This window comes from Lissotriton helveticus, chromosome 2_1 (genome assembly GCF_964261635.1).
Source record: "Lissotriton helveticus chromosome 2_1, aLisHel1.1, whole genome shotgun sequence".
In the NCBI taxonomy this organism is placed as follows: domain Eukaryota; kingdom Metazoa; phylum Chordata; class Amphibia; order Caudata; family Salamandridae; genus Lissotriton; species Lissotriton helveticus.
The window spans coordinates 93,272,612-93,299,792 of record NC_136059.1 but is presented as its reverse complement, the minus strand read 5'-3'; the positions used below and the strand labels follow the sequence as shown (position 1 = coordinate 93,299,792).

The following is a 27,181-nucleotide window of genomic DNA, read 5'->3' as shown; positions in this document are numbered from 1 at the left end:
CATCAGTGATCTCAATTTAGATTTCATCAATGACACTGTTATAAGTGATGTAACATGTGTGTGTTATGCAAATAAAGAAATATATGTATGTAGATTTGTGTTGGGTGATTACCCACCTCAGGGAATAATTGCAACTGTTGTCCGGGTGAACCCTCAAAGTCACTAGATTTCCCTGAGCTCATGCCTTGGTATCTAAGGTACAGAACAGACAGGCTTAATTTAGGGCAATGTGTAGATTACTTATGCAGTACCAAAACAGTAAAAAGTTTAAATGCAAAACAATAAAAAAAAGTCCCAAACCGAATTAGGAAAATAGAGTAAATGTGGTAAACAAAATGACCTCTAAATGGCAAAATCAGAAATATGAAGTTTTAAGTAAAAATAGCACCAAGAAGCACAAAGTACCAATGGTAGTCAATGGTCCAAGTAGACCGGGACCTAGATGCAATGTGACACTAAACACAATGGAGCGTGGGTCGGATGCACCAACAGGGTTAGTCCTCGTCAAATATTTTAATATTGGACTTTAGTTAATTCTACCCCAGGTGTACATTTATAAAGCCCTGCAGTACCTCCGGAATGGCTCTTAAAAACTTGTATGGTGTTAGGCAGAGGCCAAACAGCAGGGTCCAGTCCAGGTCCATTTGCCACTGGTCACCTAGGCAGTTGCAGAAAAAGGCCTTTTAAAGCTGCAGGGAAACAACAAGCTACAGTAGGAGTTCTGACCCTTGGAGTCCACATCTTCTTCCTGGGTACGAAAGAGGGAGCATAGGTCGCACCATTTCAGGGCTCTTCTTGGGTCGTAGACAGCATGCTCAGCCCATTGCTGATCTCCCTCTGGTCCATAAGTCATTTGAAGTGGTTCTAAGATGCCACATTTATACCTGGTACAAGCTAGTAGGTGGAATGTCTCATGGGCACTCCCTAATCAATACGGTAAAAATTCCTGATCCCAGCCCTACTCTCTTTAGCTATTTTGAAGGTGGCAGAAGTCTTTGGCCAGAACAATTTGGACTATGAGGGCCGGGAGTATTTGTGGGGCATGTCCTAATCCTAATGTCCTACCACACCAAAGCTACATTCAGTTTGTGGTAGTCCTAGGGCCCCCAATAAACCTAGAGACCGAAGTATGGTAGAACAATGCATGGATTCCCAGTAACCAGTCGGTGGATACACAAGAATTGTTTTGGTGTCCTTGCCCCTTGAAGTAAACCCTAAATGTAATATGTAAAACTCCTGCTTGCTTGTCAAAGATGATTTGACACTTCAGCTCGATTTTAGTGTTCTAAAGAATCCCACTGTGATTGGAACCTGCTTGTTTGGAGGAACAAAGGAAGTGTCCTAGCCAGGTGTCATCCAGCATTTGCCTGCAAAAGAGGAGGCCCTTTTTCATGATCCTAATTGGGCATCCAGTTGCATGAGTTTCTTTCTAAGGTAATATTTGGATGACTGCTAACCAGTTTAAAGGGGGACAGACTCAAACTCTGCAGCTCTCCATTACTTCTACGTTTGTTGTTTCCTCTTTTTCCCTGATATTCAGATGACTATTCTATCCCCGGTTTCTATTGTAAGAAACCTGGGCATTAAATTAAGACCGTTCTCCATCTTTTCCAGAGCAAATGTTTATTGTATCAAAGCCATGTTTCTTCCAGCTTCATTTTCTAAAGTGCTTTCTCTATTTGGGCACCCTGCCCCTTAAGTTACAAATATTTAATGTTTTTAATTCATCTTGATTGGACTATTGCAACTCTAGATAAATTGAGCGTTCTGCTTCTCAAATATGGACATCGCAACTGATTCAGAATTGCGCTGTTAGAATTGTTTTGGGTCTTAAAACTCAAGACCATGTTTCTGCTGCTTTATGCGTTTTCACTGGTTGCCTATGACGCAACAAATTTTGTTTAGGTCCATGTGCTTGGTTCATAAAGCAGTTTATAGGCTTTCAGGTTCCTCTTCATTCCAGATTCTAGTGGTACTGTCCCAGCAGCTCTCTGACATTCATCAGCTAACTAGAAAGTTTAAGATTCCTAAATTTGGCTAATAGATGGTTAACGGCAGAGCCTGCCTAGTGGTAGCTGCTAAATATTGGCAATCTCCGTTAATGCAACTACGATCTAAACCAAGTATTCTGAAATTCTGGAAATAGCTGAAAATGTAGCTCTCCCCCCAAATTGCCCATATAAACTAATTAATTTCAACTGTCCCCACATTTGCACATTGGCCCTGTCCACTAAAAATGCAGGTTCTATAGCACTAAAGGACCCTGTTGTTGGGTCTATGCTGAGCTGAGCCAATATCTAAAATAAAATCTAAAAAATATATACATATGTGTATCATCTAAACAAGTTACATATATTAATTGTGTGATCCAATATTTGGGTTTACGATTCTCATTATCTGAAGAAATAAGATCTGTGTTTTGGCAGATGCAGGAAATACTGGTATGTATGACCCCTAGGGAAGGGACTAGAGAAGACCTGGTACGGGAGGGGGGGGGGGAGGGGAGGGGGGGGAATGTATGCACTGATTCGGGACCATGTTTTGTGGAGATTTTATGCACTGACTTGTGCTCCTGTTCTGTGGAGCTCTTACGTGAACTTGTACTGCGCTGTTTGTTCAGTTTTGAAAATAAAAATATATTCCACACAAAAAAAGATTCTCATTGTCACACTAACCTTTCCCATTTGCGAAAAGCACCTCTGCAAAAGGCATTTTTCTTTAGCAATTCTGCAGGTATTTGGTCACACATTAGAAGAATGCAGCTGGATTAAGGTAATCTGTAAAAAATGTTTTTAATGTATTTACAGCAGTGAGATACAAGCACCCAACATCCCACCTGAGAGGTCAGTGTCTGCACACCGGGCGTTTGATTCCAGTTCTCGGAGTCCCGCATTCAGGTAAGCTCTGTCATTTTCCCTACAATTTTAGGGGTACTCCCCTAGTAGATCTCCCACTTAACATCCCTTTGCGAGAAAAGCCGAAGTGACGTGTATGTCATTCATCTCTCTAACGATATATGTTCTATTAGATAGGCAGTGTTATGAGTAAAGTAAAGTCCACATTTGTAAAGCGCACAATCACCCGTAAGGGTCTCTAGGCGCTGGGGGCCGTCGGGAAGATTAAGCGAGCTATTGCCCAGAGTCACATGGTGCTGGGCTGACCTGCCGCCGGAGCCGGGGATCGAACCGTGGTCCCCAGATTCCAGCGTCAGTTGCCCTGGCCGCGGCGCCACACCTCTTCCCTATGAGTCAAACCCTTTTAAAAGGATTGCTCATCCGCAGGGGCTATTATATAAGGAGCCCATCCTAGGTTCCAAAAAGGCACACACTGACTGTTGTTATTTTACTATGATCTGTCATTTATTTTGCATTATTCATTTACAGGTCATGTGTGTCAGTGTTATAATAATTATTACATATAATTATTATCAAAGGTCAGAGCAAACACAAGAAATGTTTGACACTCCAGATTCTTTTATTTGTTGATAAATTAGTTCCCAATGCATCCCTGTGGAGAGGAGAAACTATTGCTCAGCTCTCATATTGCTACTTCAGTACATTAACAACATCACTTTTGCAGATGTCTACGAAAGGTAAGCATTGTAACTAGCTCTGCTTCCGTATAGGTCAAATCTGACCAAGATAAGATGATCTTGTATTCTGATTACAACAGTAGTCCAGAGAACAGAGCGTTTCTTTCTCTGCTTTAGAATGAATAATGCCAGAATGGAATAGAGGATACTAATATGGCAGCTGTGTATATATGTGTTTGCATTTCTGTTCAATCGTTTAATTTATTTCTAGGCCCGTAGCCTGCCACATGCACATTCCTAATGCAGAAGTGTACTCATGTTGGCATACAATGAGGCCTAGCTTGGATGTGACATGTATCTTCTGCTTATAAAACCCTGGCACACACACAACAGCTCAACATAGAGACTTTAGTAACATGTCATTTGGTCAGTCTTGTCACATTTATGAAATATCTCCTCATCCCTGGTAAATTTAAAGAAGGTATCCAGATACCTTTGTTTTTCAGCATGAGACGTGAAGATACTTTGAGTTAGTTACTTGTTCTTGGAGGGGTTTGTGATAAATTGTAAGTAGTTGTTGAACATGTATCCTTCCACTTGGATTGGAATTGGTAGAAGGTTGATAGTATTATGTTGGTCTGAGAATGAAAGACTTCTTTTAGCTCTTGGCAACCTGAATAGAACCCAGCCATTTCTGTTTGTGTTGAGGCATACTGCACTCTTGCACTCTGAAAGCATGAGTGCTTCAGTGCTGCATCTTGGTTCTTCTACTGTCCTGTTTGTGGGGGTCTACTAGCACATATAAATCCATTGTTGCATTATTGCCATAGTCTACGTTTATCAGGTATGATTAAGAATATCAGATTGTACTTATTTGACTTTGTTGGACTGAACTAGAAATACACAATTGACTGTAACTTGTCCAGGTGGCCACTTCCTTCAGGAGGGATTGAGTTGAAGAGCGCAGCCCAGCAGAAGAGGGATCCCAATTCAACCAAAATAGTTAGCATTGTCGACAGTCGGATTGAGCGGTCATGGAGTGGAAGTGGGCAGCAGTGCATTTAAAACTGATAATTTGTCAACTGCTTGTGAACAGTTTCCAAACTCTGATCCGGCACTGTGACTTACAGGAAGTAGCAGAGCTTCAGCTGAAGTAAGATAAGTGGTGAGGTTTGGTAAAATGTTTGAGCACAGGGGATTTGTCAAAATAGTAGGATTTCACAGCTCTTCGAAAGGCAAGTGGAGATGAAGCTTCACATGTATCCAATGGCTGAGTATCCCAAAGTTGAGACCAATACAGGAAAAGTCTGACCTTATTGGCCACTAAAGGTGGGAACTTAAGGGGATAATAAATAAGAGGACGCCTGCTTCAAACCTTGTTCAAGCTAGCATATGTCACTTTACCTGTCTATGATGAACTCTCCCAAACAGACTCCAGAAGCCTTTTTCCTGTACATTCGGTATGATTTATTTTCATAATTCTTGAAAGTGGGAGATAGGCGTACCTTCTCATCTGTACTATTGTTGTTCTGTAGTACGCATGTATGTTTGTGGTATTTGTACAGATGCGAAGGCAGTTAATCAGTTGTGAATCTAGGCAGGGTGTGCTTGGCTCGGAGAGGGTAAGTGGACTATTTACTGTGTTGTGGTGTAGTGTTCTTTAAAGTGTGTCTTCAGTTAAGGGAGGTAGTTTTGAATAATTTGCTGTACTGTTGTGAAGCAAGCTCCCCGGCTTCATTGAACCACCTAAAATTAAGGCAATGTCACAAATATTTGTTGGTGGTTCCTTCATTTCCCTTCCATAATTGGTATTAAAAAATGCAGTCGGCAGCTTTGGATGATGTGGTTTAATAATTGATAGTACAGTTCTGGACCTTTCAACCTAAAACGTTGAGGAGAGTTCAGCCGTCTTGTGTTTTGTATGGTTTTGGAAATGTATATTTTCCCGCCTAATGGTTTAATTATGCTTTCTGTACCTTCATCACCATCTCTGCTGCTAGTTCTTTATACATTATTTTGTTAAGCCATTTTTATAGATTAGCTGGGCCACCTTATTACCGCTAGCACCAAGAACCTTTTTTTCTTTTAACAGTGTGTTTTTCCAAATAAGGAAATAAGGGTCCAGGTCTTATTTTCTGCATCCATGTTGCTTACATACTTCGTTGTTGACATGCTCTGAACAAATCAGTACAGTGTACCATGTTGTTTAATTTATTCTTGAAGAAAACAGTTAATTAGGGTGAAAGGCCTGCAATATTGCTGGCATTTTCTCCATCCTCTGTGACACTTATACATTTATTTTTTTAAAACACAGGTAAGTTGTATGAAAACCCAGTAACGAAAGCTGTACCGTTATGGTCTAAGCAGCTGTTTATTGCTATCTCCTTTGGTTCATTTAACTGATTAACAGCTGATGTATTATGGTATCTATGAACATCAGAATATTACTTTTTATGGTCTTCTACTGAAAAACAGCCTCTCTTTAAGAAGCGGTTGATATCACTAATCTGAAACTTCTAAGCCGCAGATTCCTTACCTTTGCATTATCCCCAGGCATCAGACTGGATCCGGTGTTTTTTTCTGAGCAGTATCCCTATGTATCGTCAATCAGCTCCAAGTGGCGTCTGCGGATGTAATATGTGCAGTGTATCATAGGCACCACCCCCAGCTCACGGACGTCAGTTCTGTTCTTTCCGCACCAGTCAGCATAGATCCGGGGAGAGCTACACCGTCAGTCACTTTTTGATTGCACTTTTTCGACATTTTGTCAACGCTTTTGTGCGAGTTCTCCTCCTGGTGTGGCATGGATGGCCACTAGGAAAACCTACTTCAAGCCCTGCAGCTCTGGTCAACGACCGATGTTGGTGACTAACCCGCACCTTGTATGCCTCTGGTGCTTGGAACGCAACCACGGCGTGAAGACTTGAGCCTATTGCCATAGCATCCACCTCAGAACCTTAAGGGAGTGGTCCCTCAAGCTCCTTGCCGCCTGACAAGGGACGCTGGAACACACTCGATCCTGCTCAAGAGGGAGGTCCGGGGATTGGTTGTGACATTCACGATCCTCATTGCACTCCATGTTGTCAAGCCACTTTGGTAAGTCCCATTAAAAAAGAAAAAAAGTCAAGGAGGTCCTCGGCTTCCCCTCGTTCGTCAGCCGCTGCGACAAGAGTGCGTCAACATTCAAGGTCCGGCTCTGCTGATGAGCCAGCCCCTGGGTCAACTCTGCGATTCCCTTTGTTTTCGTGAGCCAGAGGGACCCCCGCTCAACGTAATGATTCTTGAGGCTATGCACCTCAACTGAGCGGCACATTCCCGCCGGCACCTTTGGCCCAGCGGTTTCAGTACGGCCCCCTACAGGATCCAGGCTAGCGTCTCTGGTGCCAGTCGTGACCCTTATATCCACAGATGGATCTGGGCGGGCACAATTCGTACCACCTCGACCTTCCCCGGTCCCAGTGCAGACGCTCCCACTGCTGCTGATTCCCTCCGTTGGCGCAGTCCCCATTCTGATCCCTGACTCTGACACTGAGCTGGAGGGGCGCCACCCAACGACGACTGGAGCCATGCCTTCATGGCCGGAATCAAAGCCCTATTCCTATGGGCTTGAATTGGGAAAGGATTGGGAGTGTTGCTAAAACCTGAGGAATACCAGCTTTAGATCCCCTGATGGACTGGTCAATGGACCTGGCGGACGTCAGTGGACTGGACACTTGGATACTTGCATGCTTCCTCCCCCTTGTGGCTGCAGATAAGGTTGCTTCATTTACAGTGGTGGTGGTGAGGGTGGCTGAGGTCCTGCACCTTACCCTGCCCTTGGTGGGGGTCAAGACTAACGTCTTGAAGGGGTGCTTCAGCCTGGAATGGCCCCTTCCAAACCCTTTCTCCCTTTTTAATGAGGCCCTTATAGAAGTCCTGCTTGGGACCTGGGCCAAGCTCAGCATGGGAGCTCCTGTGGACAGTACGACTGCCCGCCACCACTGCCCTGCTCAAGGGGACCCCAACTTCTTCACACAACACCCTTATCCAGAGAGCTTGGTAGTCCAAGCCTCTACCTCCCATGGTGCATTCCCTGCCGCATCCCCGTACAGGGAATCCAAGAGGCTGCACACCTTGGGGAAGAGGTTTTCTTCTACTAGCCTGGCACTGTAGTCTGTGAACATTGCATGCCTTTTCAGCTGCTACTGCCATGCTCTGTGGAATACAGTTGTGCAAGCGCTGCCAACTGTCCAATAAGAGGACCGGCCAGTCCACTTGCAGGCTGTTGCTGATGGGAGAGATGTAGCCAAGTTCACGATCCGAAGTGGACTGGATACCAGCAACTCGCTGGGCATAGTGGTTTCGTCGACGGTGACCTTACGACGCCACGCCTGGCAAAGGACAACTGACTTTTTCTAAGGATGTCCAAGAATTGCTTATGGATATGCCCTTTGATGGCTCCTGCCTCTTTGGAGATGGGGCAAAATAAGCACTGGGGCACTTTAAGAACAGCAGGACTACAGCCAGGTCCTTGGGCCTTTTCATGGCTCCTCGCCACCCCAAATCTGCACCTTGTTACTTTCGTGGCCATGGAAAGGGCTTCCAGTCGCCACTGTACCTGCCAAACTACCATTGTGCACAAGCTTCCCAGCCTCCATGTGGCTGAGGACGCAGTACCCCCAGACCTCTTGCGTCGGGCAGCCAGAGGTCAGACCAGTCCAATGCAACCCTTGAATGTTCACCAAGGGGATGACAGTGGTTGCATCTTATCTGCGATCGGAGTGCTAGTCTTCCCCCTATCTCAACGGCTGACTGTTGAAGGCGGGCTCGCTCTAGGCTGTTGTATCCTATCTCCAGTGTACATCGAACTTCCTGCATTCGCTGGGGTTCACTATCAACATGCCGAAGTCACGCCTGACTCCCTATCAGACAATCCCTTCCAGTGGAGCTCTTCTGTACACAGTGCAGTTTCAGGCTTATCCTCCCGAACGGCAAATCCAGGATGTTTATGCTATGCTACCAGTGTTTCAGCCTCTATCCTGGATTTCATTGAGACTGACTCTGAAGCTGCTAGGCCTCATGGCCTGCTGCTTGTGACGCATGCCAGCTGGCATATGTGGGCTCTGCATTGGGACCCGAAGTTCCAGTTAGCGGCTCAGACATGGTCCTGATCTCGGAGGGAACTGCAGTGATGGCTGATAGACGGTGTATGTGTCGGTGGCAAACGCCACTCCCTTCCCCAACCAGATCTGACAGTAGCAGCATTCTGTTTTCCACATCAACCTACTAAAGCTCTTGGCGATCCTGCTGGCATTAAAAAAATTTCTGCCTGCCCTCAAGGGAAGGCTAGTGTAGGTGGTCATGGACAACACCACCGCCATGTGGAACTGCAACAAACAGGGTGGGATAGGGTCGTGGACCCTTTGTCAAGAGACCCTGCATCTCTGGACCTGACTGGAATTGTAGGGCATTTTCCTGGTGGTTTTAACATCTGGCGGGCTCTCTGAACGCCAGGGCAGAGGAACTCAGCTGATAATGCCTAGCAGCAGTGGGGAGAGCCTTGGTTAAATCTGTTTCGCCACCTTTGAGAACACGCAATTGCAGCAGATATGCAATGTCAGCAATTATGCATGCTGGAATTTCCAAGGTGGTTCTCTCTCGTAGATGCTTTTTGTCTGTAGTGGAGCTGAGGCTGCCTGTACCCCTTTCCGCTCATACCACTCCTACCCAGAGTTCTCAAGAAGATCAGGAACGACTTAGCCCAAGTCATTCATGTGGCTTCGGACTGGGATCGAACAGTTTGGTATCTGAGCTGTTGAGCTTGGCTATTCATCCTCCGATCAAGCTGTCCCTCAGGAGGATCTTCTGTGGCAGCAGTAGGGGAAGGTTCTCCACCCAAACCTGTCAATGCTCCACTGTAGGAAAGTGGGTTTCTATTGCAGTACCTCTTCCCCCCCCCCCCCCGCACCCCCCCTCCCACACACACACTTTTGCCAGACTACTGTTGCACTTTCACTTGATGTGCCCTGGGTCCCTGCCAATCAGGTTCCTAGGGCCTGTTATTTCCCCAAAACTAACCGAATTGGCATCTCTGGCTACAGATCAGCCCCAAGTAAATGATACCTTAGGTACCCAGGGCACTGTGACCAGGGAAGACCTCTAAGGGCTGAAGCCATTGGCTACTAACCTTGAGACCCCTACATTGCCCCCTAAATACAGGATTTAGGGGGCAGCCCTAATCCAAGAAAGCAGATTCCTGCCACCTAAGAAGGATGAAAGAAGTTGCCCAGCAGAGGAAACTGCAGAGAACAACTGACTTGGCCCCAGCCGTACCGGCCCGTCTGCAGTTTCCAGAAGTCGTGCGCCAAAAATTGTCTTGTCCTGCAGCCTGGGAGGACTGACTGCCTTCAACAAAGACCGGATCTCCTGTAAACAGCAGCTCTGTTCAGAAGAAACACCAAAGAGAGACTCCAAGCCTGCTGAGGAAAAAGAAACCAGACTCCTGGAACCACCACTGCACCCCCCTACGGCCTAAGTTCGAGTGGCCCACCTGTCCCAGCGAGTCCCGCCAGCGCTTCCGAGTCCACTGTGGGTTGACCCCTCCAGGACTCCCAGAGGCCGCCTACAGCCTCTGCATGGATACCCCCCAACACCGAGTAGCCGGTAATTTGAAATCCGACCTCAAAAGATAACCCTGCATCAAACCACCCTGGAGTAGAGAACCCGAGGTGCACCTAAGTCCCCCAGCCCTCCAACTTACCTGCCCCGCTGTTGGTTCTTCCTGGAAGTCTTCCTTGTCCGAGTCTGCAGCTGAAAAACCAAAACTGAAAATCCCCATTGAAATCAGGGCACCCGGAGCCAAAACATCGCTAATGCGCCGCTGCGGGTGCACTTTTTGCGCTAAACAGGATCCCCTTTTGCCCTGAGCCTAACACCAGGAGCTTGGCTCCCACAACCTTGAGGTCTCCTCGTCAGCAGCCACCAACAGGAGACCCCCTATCCCCCATTGGATACCATCGGACCTCAGCACTCTGCACCCGGCCGCCCTCGTGCCGCTGAGGGTGTAACAAGAGTGCATCCTTGACCCTGGGGAACTCCTGAGTCTATCCCCAGAACCTCAACTCCCACTACTGAGGGTCAGTGAGCATCCAAAGGTAAGGAATCTGTGGCTAGATAGGGTCTCTACCAGAAAAGGCGTTATCGAAGGTAAGTAACTTGTTCTTTCAGAATTAAGGAGTGAAACCGCTTGTAGATTATCTACTACTCTGCTATAGTGTAGATGTAGAATTAACACACTTTGCTGTTGCCTTTTACATCTGCGTTGCATGGAAAACTACAGACCTAAGAAAGTAGTAATGACTTTTTATGGAATGTAACACCTGAACCATGATGCTTCCCTGAAAGTATTCTAAAAATATGACTGTGCTCAGTTTGCAGTTATGTGCAACATCAGTGGTCCTTAAAAAGACTTATAGGAACATTTGGATAAAAATATAGCCTGCAATGAGTCCTATATTCATTAATGTCCAGCTGGACAGAAATGTAATCAATCAATTAAGTGTATACAAAAGTATTAAAAACCCACAAACAATACAGTGGGATAAAATCCTGCATCCTGTACACAAGAAAATAACAAACAAAAACAGATAAACAATACGTTTTTCAGGCAACAAGAGGAAGGGAGCTTCTGGTCAATGATAATACATAAACAAGCTATCCCAGATAGTTAGCACACTGACAGAACACATTGGTTGACTGTGTGAAACTATACAAGTGGTCGACAGCGTTTCGATCCCTTTGAACATGTAATGGGATCATCATCAGGACTGTTGTAATCACATGCCTGAATTTAATTTCTGCCTTTGCAGTGACGGGCGTATGATTAACCAGATCAACCAAAACAGGATCGTGACCTAGGCTCCGGTAGAGCCTCCTGGATACGGGCATCTGATTCCGGGGAATTAAAAAAGGCGGGGTTGCGGGATCAATGATCCGATGGCGAGCGTCTTCGAAGGGCGATGCCTTACCAACGGCAGCAGTGACCGAGAACCACTTGCACAATGGCGCGAGCAGGAATATCATGTTTATTTTCTTGTGTACCTGATGCAGGATTGTATCCCACTGTATTGTTTGCTGTTTTTCAATACTTTTGTATACACTTAATTGATCAAATTTCTGTCCGGCTGGACATTATTGAATATAGGACTCATTGCAGGCTATATTTTATCCAAATGTTCCTATAAGACTTTTTAAGGACCACTGTTACTCAAGTTGCTACCCAAGGTCCTTAATTACCTACTGGCTTCCCTTGTACCTCTGTAAACCAGTTTGCAGATATGGCAATTGGTAGTTATGAATGGTTCGAGGCATGTGTGCTGCTGAATTCCTATCTATTGCATTAGATCGCCGCCTAGTGTTGGGTCCGGAGGATTGCACATTGTTGTCCTGGAGAAGTCTTCGAAGTATTACGGGATAGGTGGCTCCTCCCCTGGACTACAGTGCGCATGGGCATCCTCCTCATCCTCAGATTGTTTTTTTCCGCCATTGGGTTCGGATGTTAAAATCTTCGCTCAAGTTAGGAAACTTTTTCTCAAAGCCAAAAGGCTTTCGCGAGCGTCTGTATCGTTTCGATAACATTTATCTACAGGACATCGACTATAGGACGGCCTCATTCACCTCTCGCATCGAGTTTCATTGACGATGGAGAGTCAAGGCCTTTTCAAAAGGTGTCCGCTTTGTAACGCAAAATATGCGCACGACGACGTCCACCCTGTGTGCAACAAATGCTTGTCACCGGACCACAATGAAGACCAATGTATGACCTGTGCCCGGTTCAGATCAAAGAAGACTCTTCGGACCCGACGCGCGGCTCGATTGCAATCGAAGAGGCCTGCGCTGGAACCAGATAATATCTTCGGGACCGGAGACGAAGAAGTCGTTGAGATACCGGACCGAGATGATGCATCGGAGCAGGGATCCGTGCATGGATCCGACTATGAGGCAGATGAAGAGGAGTATCTGGAAGACTAGGAGAATTATGAAGTCGTCGACGAGGTAGGAGACGTCGATGTTCAGGCCCTTGGGGCCGAGGAAGATAGCTCAGAGGAGCTAGGCCCAACCGCCGATACGGGGGCCGATGGACATAATATCAATACGGCTCAGGTCGAGGGATCGCCACAAGGCCTTACCCAAGATCTACCTTCAAGTTCTACAGCCCCGCAACAAAGCCCGGCTTCGGACATTATTATTGAGCCATCCGTTTCGAAACCAACTTTGGTTGATCTCAGCAAAACGAAACCGAAGCCAGCACAGTCGAAATCGAAACCGAAAGTGCAACTGGCTCTAGTCGGCGCCAAGGCCTCAAAACCTTCGGAGCCGATGACACAAATGAGGGACTTCAGTGCGGGGAGCTTCCAGAAGGCCCTCGACTCGAGTAGCGGGGCGCCGAAGGCCGCAGTGAAGATCTTCGTGTCGAAGACGTCTGCACCGAAGAGAGCCGCTACGCAGCCCGAATCGAGACACTGCTCCACTCCTTGATCAATGACGGGACCGGAGTCGAGCGTCGGTTCCAAGTCGGATGCAGCCGCAGCGCATAAGGCGCATAAGGCCCAAGACAAGACCCTACACGTCGGGTAGTCGATTCAAAGAATCAAAGACAAGGCTTTGTCGGCGGGACCGAAGAAAGTTACACCTTCCAAGTTGGTCGCCGTTACGTCGGCGCCAATAAAATACGGTTTACCACCGCCAGTGAGGCTGAAGATGTTCGAGCCAAAACAGAGCATTGACCCCGTAAAAAGACCTGCATTGACACACAGGCCTGCATACGAGACGGAGGAACGAGAACCGAGGAAGTTCATAGACTCGGAAATGGGGAGACTGTCTATCTACAAAAGGAAAATAGTCACAGAAAAAACCATGGAGTCTTTCAGGATTCCTCTTAAGAAAAAGAGGGGATCACCTGCGTCACCAGTGATGGTCGAACACTTGCACACATATGAGCAGGAACCTCAATCCTTTTCCCCTACATACTCGGATGCAGGGGCATGTGACAATGATGATGATGATGCTGATGACGGTATGATGGACACTGGTCGTGATGATCAGAACCACCCATGGGCAGACCCTGCTGACCCAGGCAACACGCAAAATGACCCTGATACTACGGTCTACAATGTCAAAGCATCACCAGCTGAAGACACTACAGCTTTCAACGCTCTGATTGAAAGAGCTGCGTTAAATCATGATGTTGATCTTCATAGTGATACTGTGGAAGTGGACTTCCTTGTGGACACGTTCTCAACTTCCGAAAGAACAGTAAAAACACTACCAATGCTCATGGGTGTTCTTAAACACGCCAAGGACATTTTCAAAGAAAATACTAGGTGCTGGATCAGAGACCCTGCATTGCTTTGTATCAATGCTCACCTTGTCCTTTGGCACTATACTTCTACTTGATGGGGACACTACTACGCTACTTTCCTACTACCGACCAATATATGATACACGTTGGTTCACTGATTCACTCTCCCGATGCCCCCACTCAGTGCTCTCTCTATACTAAAACATTGGCATAAGCCTTCCACACACCCAAGGTGTACCTGAACACCTCTGTAGTGGGATCAATGACTTGTGCTGTCTTGTATTACTGGTTTACCTGATTGTATATTGATATGTTTTATGTATGTTATTATCCTATCATGTTATTGACTACTACACTGTTCCCATTACCTCTGTTCATTCCTACTGCCCCATCCCTGTCTTTGTGAAGCGCTCTGATATCTGTAAGGATCTTGTTCGCGCTATATAAAACTTTGAATAAAAAATAAAATATACGGGTAGTTAACCCGAGGATAGAAAAGAAGTATAGGCCGGCGCCCGTGGATCCTACCTATATTAAAGGTCAATTGCCTTTGGACTCTATGGTGGTTGCAAATGCAAGAAAGAGGGTGAACTCGCAGACAACTGGAGAGGCGCCTCCGCCTGATAAAGGAGTCAAAGATCCTGGAAACATCTGGCAAAAGAGTGGCAGCACAGGCTGCAAACATCTGGCGTATTGCTAATACACAGGTGCTTCTGGCCAGATATGATAGGTCACACTACGATACTCTGGAGACATTATTACAGCACCTCCCAGAACAATTCAAGGAAGGAGCAGAGCTGTTGGTTCAAGAGGGGAAGCTGATCTCCAACGCTTCCATCAAGTGTGCACTAGACACAGCTGACACTGCAGCTAGGGCTATCAACACTAGCGTCATGCTGAGGTGGCATGCTTGGTTGAGGATCTCTGGTTTCAAACCGGAAATACAGACCACCATTCTTAATCAGCCAGTTAACACTGACTTCTTGTTTGGCCCTGAAGTTGATGCCACCCTAGAAAAAATTTAAAAAGACACGGAAACTGCAAAATCCATGGGAGCTCTGCAGTCGCAGCAGTTTTGGGTGGTTCCTTTCATCGCTCCAATAACAGAGGACCCTCAAGGGGCCAAAACACCCAACAGACGCAGTATAGCAAGGGAGGTACACAATCCACCTACAATAAAAATCCCAGGGGTGGATATAGAGGAAATAACATCAAAGGAAGAGGAAACAACAACTCCAGATCCTCTGCCAATACCAAACAGTGACTCCTTGTCACTGCCCCCCGACCATCTAACACCTGTCGGGGGGAGACTACAACAGTTCCTGTCTGTATGGAAATCCATCACCACAGGCAGGTGTTACGAGATATTGTACAGTACGGGTATTGTCTAGAGCTTACAGCCACTCCACCCAACATTCCACCAAGACACCGTCCTATGTCCGCAGAGCACTTACTCTTATTGCAGCAAAAGGTCGTCAGTATGCTGCAAAAAGGAGCCATAGAGCTCGTGCCTCTAGCGGAGCAAGGATCAGGGGTGTACTCTCTGTACTTATTGATTCCAAAAAAGGACGGGTCTCTCAGGCCCATACTCGACCTTCGACCTCTGAACCAATACATTCTGTCAGAGCACTTTCACATGCTCACCTTACAGCAAGTCCTACCGCTTTTAAGTCCGGGAGATTTCCTCGCAACACTGGATCTCAAAGATGCATACTTCCACATTCCCATGCACCCTTCCCACAGAAAGTATCTCAGGTTCACCATTCAGGATCAACACTACCAGTTCAAGGTCCTCCCCTTCGGAGTGACAACGGCACCCAGAGTATTCACCAAGTGTCTGGCGACAGTGGCGGCACACCTAAGGAGACAGCACATACATGTCTACCCTTATCTGGACGACTGGCTTATTCAAGCAAAGTCGGCCCAGCTGTGTGCCAGCCACGTGTCCCACACCATTCACGCCCTTCACGATCTGGGATTCTCACTGAATTACCCCAAGTCTCATCTTCAACCCGCCCGCGTACGGCAGTACCTGGGCGCAACGATAGACACTCTGGCAGCCAAAGCTCAGCCAAATTCAGTGCGGATACACAGCATGCAATTGCTGATACAAAAATTCAGACCTCAACACTCGCTTCAGGCAAAAGTGTTCATGCAGTTGATAGGCATGATGGCCTCCTGAATCTTCATAGTCCCGCATGCGAGACTACATATGCGCCCGCTTCAGGAGTGCTTGGCATGTCAGTGGAACCAGGCTCACGGGCAGTTAAAAGACCTAGTGTTGGTGAGCGGTCGGGCATACAACTCTCTGCATTGGTGGAATCCACAAAACCTTTGCAAGGGCCGACCGTTCCAAGACCCTGTATCACAGATCATTCTGACAACGGACGCATCTCTCCAGGGATGGGGAGCTCATGTACTCCATTACACAGTGGAGGGACTATGGACGACACAGCAGAAGAAGATGCACATCAACCTTCTAGAGCTGATGGCAATCTTCATGGCACTGAAAGCCTTCAAAGTACATCTGTGCAACAAAGTCGTGTTGATCCGGACGGACAACAATGCTGCCATGTACTACATACAGAAGCAGGGAGGAACACACTCTCCACAGTTGTCTCACCTGGCTCAGAGCATGTGGAAGTGGGCCATTCAAAGGAACATGTTCCTCATGGCGGAACACCTCCCAGGCAAGGACAACCAGATGGCGGACCTGCTCAGCAGGCACAGCCACCAGATGCACGAGTGGGAGATACATCCATCAGTACTCCAGCCGTACTTCCATCAGTGGGGTCATCCAGAGATAGACCTATTCGCCACAAAGGAAAACGCAAAATGCCAAAGCTTCCCCGCCAGGTTTCCATATCCGCAGTCACTCGGCAATGCGATCTGGATGAACTGGTCAGGCAGGTTTGCATACGCTTTTCCCCCAGCGCCATTGATTCCGCTAGTGGCACGCAAACTGAGGTAACACTCGATGACACTCATCCTGGTTGCTCCAACGTGGGCACGCCAACCGTGGTACACCACGCTCCTGGAACTTTCCGTGGTGCCTCATCAAAGGCTACAACTAACACCCAGACTTTTGACGCAGAGCCATGGCGCAATTCAGCACCCAGATCCGCAACAGCTCAACCTGGCGATCTGGCTCCTGAGGTCCTAGAATTTGGATACCTCAACTTGCCCCCAGACTGCATGAATATCATAAAGGAGGCAAGAAGACCCACGACTAGAGCATGTTATGCGGCGAAATGGAAAAGGTTTGTCATATATTGCAACAATAATAACATTAACCCACTAGATGCATCTATTCAGAACATTATTTGTTATCTGCTGCATTTATACAGATGTAATCTGGCTTACAGTTCCATCCGCATACATCTATCCGCAGTAGCAGCCTTCCTGCAAAACAGGCAGCATCTATCCCTATTCAGAGTACCTGCAATTAAAGCCTTTCTTGAGGGACTCAAGAGAGTAATCCCTCCAAGACTTCCACCTTCACCAGTCTGGAACCTCAACCTGGTTCTCACAAGACTCATGGGGCCACCCTTTGAACCTCTACATTCCTGTGAGATTCAATTTTTAATCTGGAAAGTAGCCGTCTTAGTGGCCATTACCTCTCTCAGAAGAGTTAGTGAACTCCAGGCGCTAACCATTCAAGAGCCATTCATACAAGTTCACCCGAACAGAGTTGTTTTACGTACAAACCCCACTTTTATGCCTAAGGTGATTTCGCAGTTCCACATGAACCAAACCATAGAACTGCCGGTTTTCTACCTTAATCCAGAAAATGTTGCAGAGAGATGCCTACACACATTAGATGTGAAAAGGGCCCTCATGTATTATATAGACAGAACTAAAGATTTCAGGAAAACGAAACAACTGTTCGTCGCCTTCGCTCCACAGCATAAAGGCAATCCCATTTCAAAATCAGGAATAGCCAGATGGATAGTTAAGTGTATACAAATTTGCTATGAAAAAGCTAAACGCACTTTAATGATTCCTCCACGTGCACACTCCACACGCAAGTTAGGAGCATCCATGGCTTTCCTAGGGAACACTCCACTAGAGGAGGTATGTAGAGCAGCCACATGGTCCACTATTCATACATTTACGAAACACTACTGCGTAGATGTACACTCTAGACAGCAGGCAGCTGTAGGGCAGGCTGTTCTCAAAACTCTTTTTCAGACTGCTGCAGTTGGCACAGGCGGCCGCCGCTAATGGAAGGACTGCTATGTATTCTATGCAATAGATATGAATTCAGCAGCCCACATGCCTCGAACCGAATATGCTACTTACCAGTATGCATCTGTTCTTGGCATGTAGGGCTGCTGACATTCATATCGCCCACCCTTCTCCCCGGCGCCTGTTGCAGCTGTAGCATTGAGAATTTCGATTTAGCATGGACATCACTCACTATATTACACTCCATCTCTGCAACAATGGCGAAAAACAATCTGAGGATGAGGAGGATGCCCATGCGCACTGTAGTCCAGGGGAGGAGCCACCTATCCCGTAATACTTCGAAGACTTCTCCAGGACAACAATGTGCAATCATCCGGACCCAACACTAGGCGGCGATCTAATGCAATAGATATGAATGTCAGCAGCCCTACATGCCAAGAACAGATGCATACTGGTAAGTAGCATATTCGTTTTAATACCTTAGCATTTTATGTTTGAATGGTATGCAGTAATTTTGTAAGGGAACATTGCTTGTTGTTTTTATCTAATGTTTATAAATATTTATTGTGCACTTGTTTAACATTTTCTATACAGTTTGATGATGATATTCAGTATTATGGCCAGGATTTGGAAAGGCTATTAAATCAATTTCATTAGATTTTCTTTATTTTTTTTAAACATTTTTATTATTTTGCAGTGAAGAAAAACACATAATAGGCATTTCACTGTCAAGCAATATCCCCGCGCCTCCCCCCCCCATCTCCATCACTTAAGGCATCTTACCAATTTCATTAGATTTGTCCTATGCACACCATGGATAACTAAATCAACTCTCTTTTCCATAATACCATTGATGTGCAAAGATGTGGTGTTTGAAAAATCCACCAACATTAAATGCACACCTATTTGCTGCTTTAACAATTTGTTGCCATAAGGTCCTAAGATAATCTACAGACCTCCACATTTTCGTTTTTTGAACAGAATGGAGATGGATGTTGTGGACCAAGTAGATCCATTGAGACTTCTTGGCCTTGATGATTATATCCCTAAACCATCTGAGCATGCGCACTTACAGGGCTACAGTCATCGATCTCGTTCAAGGAGTCCTTTGTCTTACAGGTAAATATTTATTGTGTAGGCTTCATTGATATTTGGGAAAAAGTGGGCTTAACTATAAAGCAGTGCTTTATCCTGTGAATTCTGTTTTGCAGCTTGAATCATTTCTTGATTCACATTCTGTGCATTATTCTGCCATCTAGTGGTTGGGTCTGAAATGCTGTCCTTTATTTTTTGTGTTTTTCATCATAAACATCAACCATTTAGCAACCGGTCTAACTGTGGTAAATAAAATATTACCCTGGCATAATTTCTAGGTATTAATAATTATCAAGCATCAAGTGAGAAGCAGAGTCCGTGGTATCTGAGTTAAAATGGGCTTTATTCCAATAACTCGAGTCAAAGGGAGAATCAGTTCCATCACCACAGAGGTTCAGGAAGGGTCTTCTAACAATTATTTACTGAACATGGGTTATATACATTTTATCTTGTACATAGGACGTAGGAAGGAACGCTCGAGGCAGAGCAAGAGAAAACATGAGATAAGAACATGTGGGTGTACACTTTGATGAGTCATAGGTAGGTGATAGGTAGGTGTCATAAGTGGGTGGGTACTTAGAGGAGGAGTTTGGATAGCTAGCTGGAACTATGCCCTAATTGTGCAACTTTGAGCATGACGTGCAATTGACGTGTAACTGGGAGGAAGCTGACTTTCAACCTAGTAGAGAGATCTCTTGTGTCAAGGCGACCAGCACATCTAGTACAACTGATATCTAGAGTCAGGGGATGTATTATCTGAAGCAATAGTTGTTCATCACTAAAAGACAGAGAGGGCATATTTATTCGTTCATTGCATGAGGGCTGTGAGCTCTTCTATGGATGCAAGCACTGTGATTTACTTAAATGGAGACAGAATGGCTAGGCCCTATCTCCCTCGGACGGGTTCTGTGTACCTTCTTCACCAGGCTGAAACGTGATTCTGTAAAGCAAACAGATAACTGTTATTCATAATACTGTCTTGGCAGGCCTCTTGTTGGGCTTCTCTCGGCTGAGCTAGAAGTATGCGAGGTCAGAGGGACGTAACTGCAGCTTCAGTGTGTCAGGAGTCATGAAATGCAAATACATGGGCCTTATGCTACCTTAACGTTTGGGAGACTTTGATGACTGGCATTTCTAATGCAGGACATGAATGTAGAGGCCTAGTGATTCAGGCCACTACAGGGAATATGCATGGATGACATGCACACACATATAACATAGGGTATACGTAGGGGGCATCCTGGTCAGGCAAAATTTCATTTTCCTCATAACTTTGATCATTTTAGACGCAGCTCATAGAAGCCTCTGTGCGTTATAACCATCATAAGATAATTTTTTTCTGTTTTGAAGTTTGTATGCATAGACACGAGCTCCAGGTCCATGGAGAAGATAAGACACTTTCTCCACAGAGAAAACCGCCGAAATTAAGTCACCGTTCAAGAGAATGGCATTGCAAACCCAAGGAAGTCATTGATGAACACCGGATGTATTTTTCTTTGCTTTTTTTCTCAAAAGCACACACATGGGGAATCCACCACGTGGGCCAAAGAATGTACAGTTGGTGTGGATCACATCCCTCTTCCTTTCTATTTCTTTCTGAAGTGCTACCGCAAATTTGTGAAGGACAGTCACGAGGTGTGTAACCTCCACCACCAACAGAGGACTGCGAAGACTACCCAGAGTTGCAACCAAAGACCCCCAGATCTAGGAAAAAGCAGAGGTGGGCTTACTACGCATTGGCACAGTCTGGGGGCAGATCCCGCTCCAGTCTCATGGGTCCAAACAGAAGATCACCGATAATGGCAGGCCCTCAAAACCGGCTTTGATGCCAAAAGGTGATTGTGAGCACAGGAGAGAGAACCTCGACAACCAGATGCCTCAGCACTGAAAAAGAGGATATCCACCATTGACATTGAACAAAAGACTCCCAGAGTCTAGAGGAAAAAGAGGCTTGAGGTCGAAATTGAGGCACTGCTTTGAAGAAAACAAGAATTAGAGGCCCTAACAGGGTGCACTAACCCCAGAACCAGCTGGAGGGGGAGCCGTACACCTACACGGAGGGTGACTAGGAACAGTACAACAACCACATGTTCAGCGTCTGAGGACTAATGGATGATGAATTGCCAGACCTCAAAACCATCCCCATTAATCTACTTTACTGCCTACAATGCCGTCATCTAGCGACCAGCAGAAAAATATTGGGCATAGTTGGACGAAGAACAAGGCAAAACTTCCTTCTTGCCAGAGATGTCAAAAAACAAATGAGGCGAAAGAGAGCTTGTTTGCCTCCACTGAGTATAGATATCTAAACAAAAAGAAAGAGCATAAGGCCATGCTCTACGAATTCCAGGTTTGGAATTGATTATTGCATAGTGAAAACGTGTTGCCTAGAAGTCTCCTTAACAGGGAAACCATTTGGTTTTTTAGAAGAACCCTCACCCACCAACCTAGTTGGTGGCATGCTTCATCATCGGGTTCCCACCTTAAAGGCCGAATGCCTCCCAGGTGTGCTTCGACGCCTGGTTACAGCGAGCTGTTTTTTTTTTTTTGTGCCAAGTGGCTGCTGTGAAGGTGATAGATAGAAATACTTACAGGATACCTCGTCCTTTAATGTATGATTCCTGTGGTAAGGTTAAAAATTGCATTATATGGTGGACATAAGTGAGACACTGATCTCGTACGTCTCAGCTAATGTGCAAATGTGAGTTTTTTCAGCGAGATGGTCTACATGTTTCAGCCATCTGTGATAATTGAAATGGCTTTCTTCAGGACCCGCGGCGCAGGGTGAACCCTGAGCTCACGTGGTGGAACTATGCACACACGTTAAGATGTACATCGGAATATCATTCACAGTTCTTTACTGTGGTAGTTTCTGTACTTAATACACAGCCACCTACGTTAGACCCTACTAGTTCCTCTCCTGGGTCTTGGTGTCAAGAAAATTCTTGTGTTTCTGTTGAAGTACCCCCACCCCACCAACACCCACACTTTTTGCCTGGAATTTGATGCAACTTTGTAGAGTACAGAGTCCCTAGTGAAAGGTATCCCTGGTACCTAGGGCTTTGGGACTGAAAAGGGTCCCTTGGGAGCCCCTCGCTAAGGCAATCCAAAATGCCACTGCAGCCTGCATGCCTTGATACAGAGAATAACGACAGTCAACATGGCACACTCCCTTTGTGTCATGTCAAGCAGTACTGCCTAAGGTATAGGTAAGTCACTCCTCTCGAAGGCCTCTCAGGTAGTGGGCGTATCTGTATGAGCAGACATGCCCCTACAATATTTAAGTCTATACTTAATATTGTAAGTGCCAGGGAAGCTATATAGAGTACATGGGCTGGAAATTCAACAACTAGAGTTTCCCAGCACCATGATGCCTTCACTGAACCCACGATTGTTTAGTACCAAACAGCTCCACTTCAGGCGCCCCCTTGAAAACCTGCCAACCCCGTTGTTGTCTTTGACTGTCTTGAGGCAGCCTGCCACCACCAGACATGATCTGGACCCTTTGGTCAAGAGCCCTGGGGTCAGAAACAAAGCCCATCATTCCTGGGTAGAGGAGTGTCGCCTCCAAACCCCTCTTCCCCCAGATAAGCACAGTGCTCAAGAGGGAGGCGTCAATGACCTTACCCTCTTTGTAAATAGACTTCAAAAGATTACAGTACCCGGGGGATGGAGACACCCCTGGGAAGAAACACATTGGTCCCTGGCAGTCACTTTCTATAATGCTGCAAAATCTAGTATTGAGGTGGCAACCCCAGAACTTGAAAGGAGATTTCCCGGCGAACTATGAAGCCCGTACGCCGAGGAGCCGCCCTAGCAAAAAAGGACCAATGACTGATTCTGCACCAGCCGTGACAGCCTGACTGCTGCCTTCAGTCCTTGCTACGAAAGTCAACCCGTCCCGCTGGCCCAGGGACATCCAGAGCCCTGGGAGGACTGCCTGCCTCCTAAAAATATCTAGGAACTCCCATGGACAACGTACCTGTCCAATAAGAAACTAACTTTAAAGCCAGAACTCTGCCAAGAGGAACTGCGAAATCGCCGCAGGACCCACCTCCGCACCAGACACCCACAGTCAAAGCAGCACACCGGTCCTGCGAAGGTTCCCCAGTGATCCACCATGAGCTGACCCCTGCCGGACTCAACCTTGACGTCTGAAGCCAGTAAGAAAGTGACCTCTTTTTGAAGGTTACCCCCGCTTTTTGCCAAACTGCTGATGTACTTTGACTGAGCATGCCCTGTGTTCCTGCTAAACAGTTAAACAGGGCCTATGTTCTTTCCCTAAACTGCATTGAGAGAAAACCCATTTGGCACTCTGTTGCGGGGTTGAAGGAAGGGCTCGGAGACTCGACCTTGGTAAGTACGTTTTTATTTTAATTAATGTTTTCTTTTTCCTTTGAGAGCGTCTTTCTCGAGACTATATAGCACGGTTTACAGTTCCTGGACACGTCTGGAGTCTTCTTGGGTTTTTTGGGTTTCTCTTTGGGTCCTCTGTAGACCACTCCTCCTTGGTTGCGGCACCGTAGGACATGCAGGGAAGAAATATGGTTCAGTTAGAAAATTATCCTGGTCCGAATATTCCCAAGGGAAACCCGGGAGTGATGGGACACCGTTGCACGTGTGTATATACAAACTATCTATATACACGGGGTGAGACAACTGTGAGGTGAGGGTACGTCACCTCACAGGATAGTAAGGGGAGGGGTAGCACGCGGAGTATATAAAATTCCAGCCCTACAGGCGCTCTACTTCTGAATGGCGCCTCCCCATCCAGCCCGACACACGCTGCCGTACCTGTATGAGCCACACTCCTCCGCGAGTGTGGCTGGGCGAATCGTGGTGACGGTGGCCTCCAGGCACTGCAACCTTCTTCGGTAGTCCCTCGGCTCGACCTTCTCCCGTCTCCTTCTCGCTGTAAGCTCCTTCTCCGTTCTTCTCCTGGTCTCCGCTTCATACCAAACACGCTCTCTCGGTGTCGTCACAGGCTGACCTTCTGGCTTCCTCCTCTTTGTCCAATCCCGAAGGGTACACGTCATCCGCGTGCATCCTCTAGGTACGCCCAGTTAAAGGTACCGTTGGTTTCTTCGTCTGTGTGTTCTCTCCATATGGACTCGAAGTCAGAGTTCCAATCGGTCTGGGGTAAGTGGAAAGAGGGAAGGGTAGTCGAGTCAGTGACCCACCATTCCACGTTTGGGGCCAACCCTTCTTTCTGCCTGGTCTCCCTGCTACACACTCTTTGTCCACATATCCGTTCCTTGTAATGGTTCCACATGTACCAAGCGCACTGTGGCCAGGGAATGCTTCTAAAGACTGCAGCACTTATTGTGCCACTCGTAGAGACCCTGTTCCTTTACACACGCGCACACTGCCATTGCAGGCTGTGTGTTTTGATGCAGAACAAAGTAAAGAGTCGACATGGCACACATCCCTGTGACATACCTACAACCCACTGCTCTGGTATAGGTCAGCCAACCCTCTAGCTCGGTGCACTATACCAGTGGTGAGGGTACATGTGCATGAGCCCTGTACCCCTACAGGTTCTAAGCCAATCCTTAGACATTGTAAGTGCAGTAATGCCATTAAGAGTATATGGTGCTGGGAGTTTGTCATTATGAACTTCCCAGCACCATAATGACTTTACTCAAAATTGGGAAGTTTGGTCTCAAACTTCTCAGCACATTAAACCCACACGGATGCCAGTGTGGGAATTTCATGAAAAATGCTCTGAGGGCATCTTAGAGATGCCCCCTGAAAAAAACGACCCTAAACATGGTGTCCTGGCTGAGTGGCTGCTCGCCAGTTGCCACCACCAGACATGTTTCTGGACCCCTGGGTCGAGAGCCTGCTGCTCTTGGGGGTCTAAAAGAATGCACATCCTGGGACGAGGGGCCAAGCCTCCTCCCCTAGGATATGCAGGGTCCACAAAGGGGAAGCTTCAAAGACTTGCCACCTTTGTGAGCCACCCCAGCCCTTTGCTGCTTCTAGCAACTGGCTCCCACCGGTTATGACCCCCCACTTTGTGCGGGAGAATTGGCGGGAAACCCAAGTGAGGAAGGCAAGTAAATGTAGTGTACTTGTATAGCGCACAAAGCTTGGAGGAGACAAAAAGGGCCATCCTGGCAACCAAATCAGGATCACCATTTGATCCATGTCCTATAGGACTCCTACATCTTATTGTTGATGTTGTCAACTCGGACATAAATGCTATTGTTAACAACTCTTTGTCCACCGCCTATGTCCCCCCTGAGTGGAAACTGGCAGCTGTAAAGCCATTACAAAAAAACAACTCCCTGACCCCTCTACACTCTCCAATCTACGTCCAATTTCATTACTTCCATCATTGTGTAAAATCACTGAGTCCACAGTGAATAAACAGCTGACACTTTTTTGGGAAGATAACGAGGTATGGCACCCTAATCAATCTGGCTTTAGGACTCCGCATTCCACCGAATCGGCTCTCCTGTTCACTACGGAAACCATCCGCTCAGCTTTAGAACAAGGCAAGAAGGCCGTCTTGATACTATTAGACCTGTCGGCGGCCTTCGACACGGTCTCACATGCCATCTTAATAGACCGGCTAACAACATCTGGCATTAAAGGTATTGCCTTAGAGTGGATAAAAAACTTTCTTAGTGATAGGAGAAAAGTGGTGACCTTGGGGGAATTCCGTTCCAGTGAGAAGTCACTGTCTACGGGAGTACCTCAGGGTTCTAGTCTGAGTCCGACATTGTTCAATGTTTACACTGCACCCCTGATACAGCTGATATCGTCCTACGGCATAGAGGTAATAGCATATGCCGACGATACTCAGCTGATACTGGTCATGGACAAAGGTAACCAGGCCTGGGAGGAAAAACTTAAGTGCTGTTTAACGGCCACTTTCGAGTGGATGCGGAAAAACCACTTAAAATGTAATACAGGTAAGACCAAGATCATGCCCATAGGCCCAAATAATGATTTCATCCCCAGACTGTGGTGGCCTGAGAAGGCGGAAATACCACCCCACACTACCTCCTCGGCTCGCAACCTTGGGGTACAGTTTGACGCCGATTTATCCTTTAAACATCAGGCGTCAAAAGTGGCAGGCACTTGCTTCGGGGTAATAAAAATGCTCAGAAAGTTCTTCGACTTGCTGCCCCTCGAAGCAAGGAAATCTGTTACGATTGCATTAGTTACTTCTCGCATTGACTATTGCAATTGCCTGTATGCTGGTACCAATAAGATGGTTACCCATAAACTCCAGATGGTCCAGCACGCGGCTGCAAGGCTGGTTCTGAAATGGCCGAGAAAATCCTCAGTAACCAAAGCCCTCAATGCATTACACTGGCTGCCCATAACTAAAAGGGTCCTCCACAAAGTATTGACAATCACCTTTCGCGCTGTGCATAATTCAGGCCCTATTTACATAAGGAAAAAATTTGTAAAATACTGTCCAAAACGCGCATTAAGGTCCTCAAATGCCAATCTTTTCACCATTCCTAGTTTTAGACTCAAAACCCGCGGGGGCAAATCCCTAGCTGTACTGGGTGCTAAGGCATGGAATGCCCTACCCCTCCCACTAAGAGCACTGGACAAGGAATCTGAGTTTCGCAAGCAACTGAAAACCTGGATTTACAATCTTCCAGACTCAATGGCCAGAGCACTAGTGTGATCCCGGTCCGGGTCTCCTTAAGCAGTAAGGCAACCTTCACATCTAGTTGTCTCTCTATTGGCGCCGAGATGCTCCTTGGAGCGATTGCTAGCGCGTTATAAATTGACATTACAAATACAAATACAAATCGACCCCAGCTGGGGTATCTCGGCGCTTGTACGAATACCGCTGTGGAACCCTTCCTGGCTTTTCCCTGTGAAGTGCCCACTCCTGGGCACCCCCAAGGTGAAGCCCGGCATCGTAGTGTTGTTGGGTCCACCTTTGTCAACTCCACCCCTCAGGTGGGGGAGGCGAGGTGAAGAACAACTCTCAGTCCCCGCCATCTTGCAGATGGGGGGACCCAGCCAACCAGAGAGAGACATTTGCCCCTTCCTCC

At 46.8% G+C, this 27,181-nt stretch overlaps 1 protein-coding gene across 5 annotated transcripts in view; it reads left to right on the top strand.

The window, feature by feature from the left end:
- The window catches only part of LOC144817744 (uncharacterized), a 163,114-nt gene that overhangs the window by 61,687 nt on the left and 74,246 nt on the right, over window positions 1–27,181 (top strand). For 3 of the 5 annotated variants that reach the window (XM_078674528.1, XM_078674527.1, XM_078674526.1), the window contains one exon: window positions 2,808–2,897. In XM_078674528.1, coding sequence (XP_078530654.1) covers window positions 2,808–2,897 — 90 coding nt within the window. Of the gene's footprint in view, window positions 1–2,807; window positions 2,898–19,040; window positions 19,179–27,181 lie in introns of all 5 variants that reach the window. The other 2 variants (XM_078674525.1, XM_078674524.1) reach the window with 1 other exon arrangement.